General features: G+C 30.5%; 1 protein-coding gene across 1 annotated transcript in view; it reads right to left on the reverse strand.

The window, feature by feature from the left end:
* LOC132750575 (histone-lysine N-methyltransferase PRDM16-like) overlaps positions 1 to 11,626 on the reverse strand; it is a 45,718-nt gene extending 34,092 nt beyond the window's left edge. Inside the window, exon 1 of the mRNA XM_060740579.1 lies at positions 11,382 to 11,626. Coding sequence (XP_060596562.1) covers positions 11,382 to 11,418 — 37 coding nt within the window. The 5' untranslated portion in view covers positions 11,419 to 11,626. The remainder of the gene's footprint in view (positions 1 to 11,381) is intronic.
* Positions 11,627 to 13,476: the final 1,850 nt, after the last annotated feature.

The raw sequence follows: 13,476 nt of genomic DNA on the forward strand, positions 1-13,476 counted from the left end.
CTAACCTTTCAAGTCAAACAAAATGGACACAACCTGGTCAAATTAAGCCAAAGATTGTTTAACAAGAGTAACAATGTACATAACAAAAGCTACCTTAAGTGATGCTCGACAGTTTTTCTTTTTCCAAAACAGATAAAGATTTGCTCGCCCATTAAAAGATACACGGTGATCTATTAAAATAACTTGTCAGATTGTCCCATCTTATGTAAATATTACTGAATGGTCAAAATAAACTTGCTTATGATGGGTCTTCTATTCAATGTATTGTCCGAGCTTGAGTAAATATCGTAAGAACACAAAACAGCGGCTTCCGTCGTGTTGGAATGACTTAACTTGGTAACGTTAGCTCAGGTGCGAACGTCAAACACTAGCTTTTTAAAAAAAAATAGGATGACTCAGGTCAGGTCAAGAGGCCAAATTCAAAACTGACCATCTGGACATGTTAAGTTCTTCTTTTGTAATTTTGTATTTATCTTTCTAACCGCAGTTGAATAATTATATGCGTCTCAAATGGAAAGATAATATCAAAATCAAATAATATTTTAGAACTATTTTGAAAACATTTAGATGAAAGCAATGAGATTTATTAGAGTTATCTTTAAAAATAGGTGTAGTGTAATTGTTTCTGCATAAAAATTCCTTATAAACCTAATATAATTCATAATGAACCTAAAGAAAGAAAATGAAATTTAATTAAATGACCTGAGTATCCAACTGATTCCTTAATCAGTGCCTGTACCCAAATACCAGCCGAAAGAAATCATATGAATATTTAGAGATAAAATTGTACAGGTTTTTTTTATTTTGATGCATATAGTTCAAAATCAACTAATGATTAGAGTAGATAATAAGCCTTTTTTTTCTTTGCTTTTTTTCTTTTTGCACAAGTTTTTAAGCTTTCACAGAGATTAAATTCATAAACTGTACTTGAAGAAAACTGATTGGCTCGGAGAAAAAAACAAAACAGCAGCAGACGACAGTTTAGTTTCATTTTCTTCTACATTTATCTATAATCCTCTAATCCCATATTAGATAATCAGCATTAAATTCGACACCGATTTGATCCCTGCTTGCCGATAATCATGCAAAATAAACATACAGTAGCTTTTCTTCTGTCACTCCATCATTCCCACCAAATATCTCACAATAGATAAATAAAAAGTGAAATGTCTAAGTAAATAGAAGTGGTCTGCTAAGAGATGACTTTTATCAATGATTTAAGCATCGTATCTCGTACTTAAATAAACGAAAGATACAAAATAAACAGATTTTAAGAAAACTTTAACACTTAACAATACCTTTAGTGATTGCTAAGCAATGCTTAACTAAGCAGGGAGTCTACCAATGGTCTACAACAAGTATGGACCTATTTTGCTGAATGTAAATTAATTATTTAATGTCTTGAAATGGGGGTGCCAGACTTATGTTGTGAAATTTTGAGAAAGCTTCTGCGACCACTGTCAAAGAAAGTGACAAATATACATGTTTCAAACCTCTGTCCTGTTCAGCATTTAGTAAGTGTTTTTTTTCAGGAACTCGAGCTGTTTTTAGTCTTAAAACGGTCCGCTAAAAAAAATCAAATAATAATCAGGGGCCATAACTCAGCAAAGATAAGTTGACAAAAGTGCATTTGCCTGATTACAGTGGCAATTAAATTATACCAATTGACATTTAATGAGCATATAATAGCAAAATCATTGTTTGATGGTTAACTGTTTATATGTCATATATTTAGCACAATGACTTGACTAGGATTAAAAATGTCATGATTTTTTATATAAAATCGAAGTCAGGCCGGCTCCCTAGACCCAAAAGTGATAATCCTATGCAACCAGTTAAGATCTTGAGAGAGGCCAAACTACACATTTCTGAAAATTTTACATTAAAAAACAAGCCTTATCACAACCTTCTAAATTTTACAATAGCCCGAACTATTTCAATTAACTCCAGAATTTTTAATTCAACAAATGGTGGGTACAAGGTAAAAAAGAAAAACCACATGTCTCAATATTGTAACATTACATTTTGGTATCTGTAACTTCCTAGGGGTATTTCACTGTGATACACGGGACAAATTTCACGAGATAACTCTTTAGAAATTATTCTAATAGGATGATAACCCGAAAACCCTCAGTATTTATGTTGCTTAGATTGAAATTAGAATTTATCTTTCTCTTTTCTAACCCACTGTCATTCACGAATACGCTTCTGTACGAAACATTCTATAAGTCTGATAATGCATTTATATTCGTTGTTTGCCAAAGACATACGCGTGTAGGTCTTCAAGATAGACGTCCAAGTTTTCGATAATACAAGTTGAAAGGATAGGAGATAGGAGAATATTTATGATGAAAGGTGCACTGTCAATTTTGAATAATCGCTAATAAATATAAACGTTAAAAATATAAATCACCAAGACGTGACAGACAGACGCTATTTTCAGAACTGCTGACCTAATGGCTTTTTTTTTTTCGTCGGTTGCAATTGTGGTCCTACACATCTAGTCAGTGTCTTTGAAGCTATAAAATGTATATAATGTAAGCAATACTTAAAGGAATATAGTGCGAAAAGCATTTGTTTATTTGAGTTTTATTTACACTCGCCAACGTTTAAGTCCTCCAGAAGAACATTAGTCATTTTAGATTTTGGAGGATAGTGCAAGATACAGATACAGAAAGATGCCTCAATTCCAGAATATTCTTCTGGTTCTTTAGCGTGCAATTAGTTTTAAAGCACTCATATAAGGGTTCTCGATTTAAAGTCTCATCCGAAAGACTACTTAGTAATTTTAGTCGGCCAGTCCGGGAATCAAACCCACAATGTCGAGATTACAAGTCTCGTGCTCTAACAGATTAAGCTATGCGAGCTGGTCAACAAGTAAAATAATTAAAAGAAAAAACTTTCACATATACAAAATTAACAAGCAATTATCATAGTATTGCAAGCAATCCATAAGTCCCCTACCGGTAAGAGCCCAAGCAACATTCTGAAGGGCCATTGGCCATTCACTTAGGTTCCTATTTTAAGTAAATTTGTTGAAAAAGTTCTTTAAAAGTGATCACAGGAAACAGTTTTTATGTACAGACAGACGGACTGAAGGACACTCTAAAGTTATTTTTTAAACATCCCTGTTATCAAAATATAACATTTTTAAAATCCTATCATGATTGAAGAAGTTGGAGTAAAAATTACCAATTTCTCAAAAAAAAGTCTAAGTTCAAAAGGGGCATAATTCTCCCTAATAGTCTTGCTAGAGTATTGAACACTCACAAATGTTGAGTGACAATAAGAAACATTTATATGAAGTTTGAAGTAGATACATTCAGAAAAAGAAGTTATTAAAAAAAAATTTTAATGAAAATTTTAAGTTCAAGGGAGGTAATTCTGATAATTTTTGTGCTAGAGTTGTAAACCTTGTCACATATGATGTGGTTGATGACAAGCAACTTATATTTAAAGTTTGAAGAAAATACCTTAAGAAATAAAGAACTTATAGTGAAAAAACTTAAAAACTAGAATCAGAAATCTTGAAATTCAGTCTATTTGTTGCCATAGCAACCAGAATTTTCAACATAGGATGTAAAAAAAGGATGTGCATAATTTCCATACTGCCATCTACCAGTATGTCAAGTTTCATAAACATATTTTCAGTACTTTTTGTGTTATCACTGGATCCAGGTTATGTGTAAAATTTGCCATATTTTCAGTCTATTTGTTGCCATAGCAACCAGAATTTTCAACATAGGAAGAAAAGAAAAAGACGTGCATAATCTCCATACTGTCATCTATCCATATATCAAGTTTCATAAAAATATTTTCAGTACTTTTTGCGTTATCGCGGGATCCAGATTATGTGTAAAATTTGCCATATTTTCAGTCTATTTGTTGCCATAGCAACCAGAATTTTCAACATAGGAAGAAAAGAAAAAGACGTGCATAATCTCCATACTGCCATCTATCCATATATCAAGTTTCATTAAAATATTTTCAGTACTTTTTGCATTATCGCGGGATCCAGTTTTGTGGACGGACGGACTGACGGACGGACAGACGGACGGACTGACGGACGGACGGACAGACGGACGGAGGGTAAACCTAAAGTCCCCTCCGGTAAACCGGTAGGGGACTAAAAAGTGTTAAATATTTCTGACTTGATGTAATATTTCCTTTAAACTTATAATGCCGAGGGTGTTGTCATTGGTTAACATTATTTTTTCAACTGGCGTTTAAGTTCATATTAGTCGCTATAGATTATTGCCCAAATGCATGATTATAATAAAATTCAATGTATGTAAATAATTACTGCCCAAATCACATTTCCAATATGACTTAACCAAATGACAGACAACAAACAATTTTTAAGACAATAGAATCAGACAAAATTATCTTTCACAAAACAACTTTAGCTACTTCAATGTACTCTTGAACCACCGAACAAAAGCAATTGAAAAAATCTCATTCATTTCTAGACAAATGTAAAAAGCAACACAAATCTGTCTGAAGAAAATCATCTATCAAACTGTTATATTAAATATTTACACTGATTATAAATTTAAGTAAAAAGGAAAAGATTTTCTAAGATAACTAAATTCCTATCTATTACCACCTCAAGTAGCACCACACTTGAAATGCAATTAATAAGCCACTTTGCAAGAAGAGCTCCATACATTAATTAATAGAAAAGATTATAGTGGGACTCAATTGTCTTTCTAAATTTGTCACTTTCACACACGATTTCTACACTTGACTCAGTTTTTTGTAACTAACTGCTTTTTTGACAAATGCATTTTCTGTTATGTGGTAGCCTAAGCTTATAACAGATTTTGAATTTAATTTTTAAAAACATATTGTATTATTTAAAGGGACTCCACTGCTCAAGGTTTTTTGATCCTACAGGACTCCAGGAAATGATTTTTTCAAGTTAAATGTTCCATTTGATGTAGGCATTAGACCAATAACTTGTGTGCAAACTTTTACATCATTTGATACTACTACATTTCAAGAAATTCAAATTTTATGTGTTTTGGCCTTTGGACCTGAATGGAACCAGAGGTATTCCTGAGGCAAAGCTTTTGATTTCGTAAGGCAAAGCTTCTGATATTTCAGAACATTTTTAACACACAGTTATAAGTATATACTTACTTCAGAGTATTCATCATTTACCTAAGTTGAAGTGTTGCATGTCCAAGAATTACTCTGGTTGCAAATCTAGAATGCTCAGGTTGCTAAAGCCAATTGCCTGATATTAAGAACCAACAAAGTCCAATTCATTCTTACTGTTGAGACCGCCATGGTTTATGATTTGAATCTTCAATGATATTTAGTACTCTACAACAGCTAGTTTTTACATACATCTCATGATCTAAATTGCTGTCAAGTCATTCTCAAACATTTTCTTTTGCATGTCATGTTCTTGGCCATAATAATTTACTCTCATCTGTAAATTTACCTCCTACATAATGATATAAATCTACCAGTAATCTAATTAAATTAACACTTTGTTGTGCCCTTTCACAGCTTAATTGAAAGAAAGAGAAAATCATAATTTAAAAGATGAATCTAATCCAGAAACAAAACAAATTGACCAATAAACAACACAATAAGAAAATTCTGACCATGTTATGTTTATTCTTACATGTCTATTTTTGTAAGCTATTATTAAGTGAAGATACCACTTAAAAGACAATGAAAACCCCTTCATTTACGCACTCATAATTGGCAAATTGTCTCCTAATTGAACTAAATTGGCCTATCCTTGGTGAGATGACACTAAAATTAAAACTCTCTCACTGACAAAGACAGTGAAGTTATTGGTGTATCTAAACCAATTAACAGCAATTTGCATGATCATTAAAACTTGAAAATGCTACAATTACATCCTCGCAAAGTGGCTGTATCAGCAAATTGTCAGGTTTCAACAAATACCTGTTAACTCCTGGAAAATTGCTTCTCTCCGTGTTTTGAGTTTCATATAAATTTTGGTAGTTTTTAATGACTTTTTGGTCATGTGGTATATTGCGACCTCCACAAACACACTGCACAGACACCAAACCCTGAAACATCCTTTGAATTAGGGATATTAACAAAAACTCCCGTCAAAGTTATACCCCAGAATGTTCTTTTGTGTTAATGACTTAAATATGCCACCATGCAGACTATATAGCCCGAGGCCAAACTGTGCATCCATTTAATACAACCAGTCCCTATATTACTATTTAAAGTATTAATTTTTAGTCTTACTTTCATCAGGTAACATAAGTAGCGAACATTCACTAATTATTATTTAATCATTTGCCTTTCTGGGGAAGTAAAATTTATTTGTTTCTAGTGCATCATAATGTGCCTTTTATAAAGCAACCAGAATGTGACAGCAAATAAACCAAAAGGAGTAGAAGTTTTTGTATTCTATATATCTTTATAATAATTGAAAAAAGTGCAATAAACAATAATAGACAGGACAGTTAAATATATTGGATGTCTACAAATTGACAAGATTAATTATGTACACTCTGTGATCATACAAAAGGACAAACTTGTGTAAAGAAATGAATATATAACACACTATAAGCATATGTGTTACAAATAGAACTTTATTGAAAAATATGATTTGATGAAACTTTGGAAATTCTTTATCAATATAATCTTTAATTTCTTTATCTATAAACTGAAGTTTCATTACAATCATTGATTTCTTTGTATTATTTATTTTATTGATTTCTTTATATTACTTGATTGCATGGAAATATACATGTTACATGAATATTATTTTGTATTATGATGATGTACTATGTACAAATCAAAAATAAAAGTTCTGTTCTGCACATTGTTCTACAGAAACAGTTTCTTCATAACTTTGTATTTTGACAATTCTAAGTTTAATATATCCTAAATTAAGTTTTAATATCACTTTGTATAGTAATTAAGTTTATATTCAATTTTTTTTTGTCACAATGCATAAACGGAAAGATTATTAAGTCTATATCATAATGGTCAAAGACAAATGAACCCAACTAATCATGGTTTAATGAAAATCTTGACTTATAATGAAACAACAAATTTTAATTCATCTGAAGGGTCCTAAATATATGATGATTATCTAAATTATTCCTATAACAAAAATCTAAAATAAATTTAAGTAATTATAAATATCTTATTATTAAGCTCAAGAGAAAATATATCCATATAATTTTCTTTTCCTTTTGTCAAAATCTCAGCCATTAGTTTACTTATGATGAAGAAGACAAATTTCATCAGATTCACGGTAAACAGGAAAGTATGACATTATCAAAGGTCTTAAGGAAAACGAGAACTGTGTCCAAAGGACACGGATGCCCCCACTGACAACATATATATGGTATATAGTGAAAACATCAACAAAGGGCCATAATTCTGTTAAATTTGGTTGCAGCAAAAATTCCTTCATTTACTTCCATCTACACATTAAGGATGTTCATCCCTGGAAGTTTAAGAAAATCTGCCATCCGGTTTAAGAGGAGTTGCGTTCACAAAATTTCTATAATTATGGTACATAGTAAAAAATCGACAAAGGGCCATAATTCTGTTAAATTTGGTTGCAGCAAAAATTCCTTCCTTAACTGCCATCTACACATTAAGGTTGTTCATCCCTGGAAATTTAAGCAAAATCTGCCCTCCGGTTTAAGAGAAGTTGCGTTCACAAAATTTCTACATAGTATATAGTGAAAAAATCAACAAAGGGCCATAATTCTGTTAAATTTGGTCGCAGCAAAAATTCCTTCCTTTACTGCCATCTACACATTAAGGTTGTTCATCCCTGGAAGTTTAAGCAAAATCTGCCATCCGGTTTAAGAGGAGTTGCGTTCACAAGATTTCGGGACGTACGGACAGACATACGGACAGGCGTTAGGACAGACGGACAGACAAGTGCAATGCTATATGCTCCCCACTTTGTTGGGGCATAAAAACTTATTTAATCAGATATAAAATTTTCTTGATTCCTGATAAATTATTCAACAGTCTCACAGTGTACTTGAGAGTATATAATACAATGTTTTACACTTATTTCTTGACTTTATTTATTGATGGTCACCATTACAATATACCATATTTTTGTGACGTGATGACATTTTAAAATTTGCATAGAGATATATAGTTTAGTACTTATAGGCATGAATATGTCAGAAGCAGACGTTATAATCTGGCATTTGCATGACTCTGGAATCACACCAGTTCTGCTAAGTCATGACTTTTTGATCACACGTACGAAAGTTATATATTGTGCAATTATATAATGACCTATTATTTATCCAGAAAACTGCAAATATTGAGAAAATAATTTGCTGTCAATTTATATATATAAATCAACTTTCATCTATTTCTTTACAACCTTATAGGTCTTCTTATTTTCAATGAAATTCTTTGCAAAATTATATTTAAGTATATATACCAGTTTGAATTGTAAACTCCGGTACCCACTACCATCCCTGGGCAAAAAAAAAGCAGTACATAACTGATCTGGGAAATTCTGGCACCAAAATGACAGGGGGAAGATTGTCAAACTTGTGTGGGGACATTAATCAGGATTATTCAATCATTTTAATTGGTTTAAAATGATAGTAATCAAAAAGCCAAAGTCCCTCCTGACTATGGACGGGGACTCAACAGTTGTGAAAAGAATCACTCGTACATTGCAGTTATTATTAATAAAACAAATATCTCCACTCGGCACTATTTTCGTACAATGAAATTCAAATATTATTAATAAATAGCCTTAGATTAACTGTATAATATCTTTTCATAAAAAAAGTTTTTAACTACAGTATGTGTCTCTGTCAGAAGATTTAAATATGCATAAAGGCTTAATAACAATTAGCTTCACAGATTAAGTTCAAACTTTTACTGTCTTACCAGCGTTTTATCGAGACCGCGTTACAATAGAAAATGACAAAGAAGTATGTACTTTTAATCCACCAGATATCACTCAATAGATAATCTTCCTCTAATCCCCTTTTTTACCTTTTTCGAAATCGGATATCATATCTAAAAAGGAAGAACTGGACGGATTAAAGGATAATAGGTCTTTAATCCATATCATTAGATTTGTATCTGATTTTTTTGGTATGTATTCTTCAACAGAGGCGAGATCTCCATTGTAAATAGTTGTATTTACATGTATATATGAAATCTTCATGTAGAATTTGAAGTCGATCGATTTAGGTTTTTTGAGGTTTTTCTTAATTTAACCATATGGTAGAATGTAATTTAATTTTTTTTTAATGCAAATGAAACATATGATTGACTTGATATATTAAAAATATTGACCTAGCTGATGTGTTTTCACTATCATGTGAAATTAAGTAAAGCTGTACCTTTGCAAAAATTTCATCTTAAATCTATATATATCTTTAGTAGTTGATATATTTAAAGAAATTGACTTATAATCCAGAAAATTATTTAAATTTTCATTACCATCAATAAAAATACATGTATCTATAATTGGTACACCAATTACATTATGTACATGTATCTTCATAAATCATTTGAATCTTAATTTTGAAATATTTTCATAAAAAACATACAATTTTATTTGAAATTATAAACATGTATTTTAAGATTGTATGAAGCATCAAATTTTTTGCAAAGAAGATTTCATAACTGACAGCCTTATTTAAAATAAGTTACATGTAATGTAGCATCATCATACAGTACTGAGAAGTATCTAGATAAAATTAAATCTATCAATATTATAATTATTAACTAAATCAAATTATTCTATCATTTTTTTGTTAAATTAAATAGAATAATTGTTAAAGGATTTCAATTAGCAAAATTGTAATCCATTTCCACAGTATAATTATATCTGAATCTGTATAATATTATCTTTTATTGTGTATTTTCCTGAATGAAAATTATGTTTAAACTTAAATTAGCAAAATTACTGTTTTCATTTCAAAACTGACAGTCTCTAAGGTTAATAATATGTGTTAAATTAAACATAATCTTGCATACAGAATTTTTATACAGAAATATATTCATCCTTACTTAATAAAACTTGTATGCTACTTTAATTAATTGCAACTTGAATCATCCAGTTCAAAAAGCTAGCTTTATTCCACTTATACTGCTTAATTTCAAAATCTAGAACCAGCTGTATTATAATTATGTAACTAAAGTTTATGCAGCTTTTAAAATTGCATGTAAGAAAATTAATGATCTGTTACTTTTTCATGTAAGAAAATGATATGTTACTGTTTCATGTACGAAATGGCCTGCTACTTAAATTTAATGTAAGAAATGGCCTGCTACTTAAATTTAATGTAAGAAATGGCCTGTTACTTAAACTGCATGTATTAAGACATAAAAATGTAAGAAATATGCTTGCTGCTTAAATTGCATGTAAGACATAGCATTGTAAGAAAGGACCTACTACTTAAGTTGTATTTTGCAACTTAAAGCTGGCTGACATAAAACTATTTAACTTTCTTTATATTATTATGCCACCTGACTTTGTCAGATTTAAAAAAAATATAGACGGTATAATAAACTTAAATGTTACAATAAAACAAGAAAACAAATATCTTTTTTTGTAAATCAAATTATTTTTTTACACATGTATATAGCATGTATATAGCATAAGAGAAATCTCTCTGTTAACAAAAACTATTTTATATACATTTATATTTTGCCTATATACATTTACTGCAATATTTGTTGATGGTAAGTAAATAAAATTATGCTTCAACTAACAAATGCTGTCTTTATTATGTTTGCACCAAAATTATTTTAAAAACATATATGGGCAAAAAATTTGGTCATACCCTTTATGTTTAACTCAATAATTTGAATACAAGTTGTGTTGGGGGGTCAGGGGGGGGGGGGGTAATTTTGTTGGTTTTTTTCCTCACATAAATTTTGTAACACTAAATAAATCAAGTATTTTTTTTATTTAAATTGTATCTTTTAAGCAGGACTTTTAACCTATCTCGGTATACTAAATTATACATATCCAACATTGCCAATGATCATGAAAAATAAAATAAAATAAAATGAAATTAAAAAATATTACTAATATCTAAAAAGATTGAATTTGTATTTAGTATTCAATTCTAGCTGATGATTACAATTTCACCTTCACCAAAAGAAAGTTGTGACTTGAAACTCAAGTTTAAATCCTGGTAGGCATATAATCATCTATGACTACCTGTTTTACATAAAACATATCTTTTTATAACCAGGTGCTGTAAATCTGAAAAATTGTGATGAATGTAACAAATCAATTATACATAAAATAAATATGTAAAGAAACAAAACGAAAATGAGCACAGTACAACTAATGTAAGTTCTTTGAGAACTACGAAAACTTTAGCAAATACCCTATACATATGTGTGTAAGAAAAACTTACCTTTGGCAACTCGTCTGGCTTGGCACTTCGATCTCATCTTGCGGAATGAAGATTTTCTTGCAACAAATGTGATTGATATGCAATGTGTCACAAAAAGAATATTGAAAATTAATTCATCAGTTCATCCATTCGTAAGCCTTTGCAACAGCTTGGAAGATGTTATGTCTTTAGCGCATGCGCCAAGCTTCCCGCTTCTGCAACTTATATCCGGTGCTTACCCTTTTAGCTCGTGCAAAAAAATTACGTGACGATTTTTTAAAAATAAATTATTATTTTACTATCTAAATTTATTTAATTTAACAATTTCACGAAGTTCAGTTGTTTTTCTTATAAGAATGATCAACTCCCCTCTTTTTAAAAAATTAAAGGTTTTATCTTTGTCGTCAACGAAAAGAGAAAAAACATGAAATTAAATAAGTCCAGACTTCTAAATGGATAATGGCCGGATAAATTCACAAATGACTTCGGTTTAATCTGATAGTCAATTGATTTTGGCGATCCGAGCTATTGGTTTCTCTATTCAAGTGTATTAATCTATAATAGATTCTTTATTTCCAAAATGAAGATCGTTTTATTTTTACGACTTGAATTGTTAACGGAGGAACCAGGCATGAAAGTGATGCTGAATGTCACAGGGGTTACTGTAATTAAAAAAAAAAATGAATAAATAAATAAACAGAATAAAATAAAGTTTAGTTAATATTCATTGGTGATCGTTAAATAATCAACTTGACAATAATTTACTTTTGTTAAATCTAAATCATCGCATATTGACCGAATTAGCATAATTATTTTGATTTTTTTTTTAAATTGTATTTGGAAAGGCACTAAAATATTTTTGTCTGTACTATAAACCATAGAGTTCTTTCTTGACTGTTTAATTCAGGGGTTAAACAGTTTTAAAAAATCAACTTTGGTTTATTCAAATACGACTGATAATGTGGACATAATGCAATAGCGGCTATAAGAGGACTGAAACATATCTACTGATGTTTCTAAACTTAAAATTTCACAAATTTATGTCTTAATCTTGAATTTTGCTTAAGCCGGTGCTAGGGGTGTAGATGGTAAGCTTGCATTTACGACTTCCTTGCATCAAACTGGGCCTGCAACTTTTTCAATTATGCCATTCCGGGCGTTCTTTAGGGATTCATGATGATATATCTATTAAGTAAAATAAAATATATAAGATAATTATTATTTACTGTATGCCAATTAGAAAGCTGTCGAAAACGAAAGTAAAGTTATGAAACTTTAATCTGCCGAATGTATACTCTTACTGTATCTATTTGGAACCCCATATCTTAGATAAACATTTAAAGCTTTGAATGTTGATTATACACAAAACTGAAAGAAACAACGCATTAAGTACTGATACTACCCTACCGTTCACATGACCTATGTAAGCAAGTGGTAAAGTGCCCTGGCGTTGAATCACTGTTTTGGGTTCGAGTTTTACCAGTGCCATTTGGGAAGGTCATGGATTTAATTCAAGTGCTCGCAAGAGCCACAAATAATGCACAACTTAGCACATGAGGTCTTCTTTCACCAGTTAAGCTAAAATGGCACCACACGACAGCGTTGGTGTATCTGAAATCCGACGTGATTTGACTTCATTTGATACGTAGACCAATAAAAGGACATTTTTACAACATACTAAAAACGAACGCGTTAATTTGAAATAACTATTTTTGTTTATCTTTTAATTGAGAAAAAAACGTAAATGCTTACAAAGATAGTTTTGCAAATTTGTGCATTAAGTTAACATTTTAAGGTATGCACAAGTTGCGATAAGTTGTGTTTAAACATTAATTTTATGTAATCTAACGAAATTTTACTGAAGCCCCATTCCATTAACAACAACGTTTGTTGCTTCAGTCATTCTTCGTAGTGCTTTACACGATGTGCACAGGAAAGTGTTTTCTTTCTTTCTTTTATTTTCTTTTATTTTATTTTCTTTTCTATTATTTTCAATTATTTTCTGTTACTTTTTATTATTTTCATTTTTTTCTATTCTTTTCAATTCTTTTTTTTTTCTTTTCAATTCTTTCTTTCTTTCTTTCTTTCTTTTCTTTCTTTCTTTCTTTCTTTCTTT

Source organism: Ruditapes philippinarum, unplaced genomic scaffold (genome assembly GCF_026571515.1).
Source record: "Ruditapes philippinarum isolate M1 unplaced genomic scaffold, ASM2657151v2 ctg943_1_1_1_1, whole genome shotgun sequence".
Taxonomy (NCBI): domain Eukaryota; kingdom Metazoa; phylum Mollusca; class Bivalvia; order Venerida; family Veneridae; genus Ruditapes; species Ruditapes philippinarum.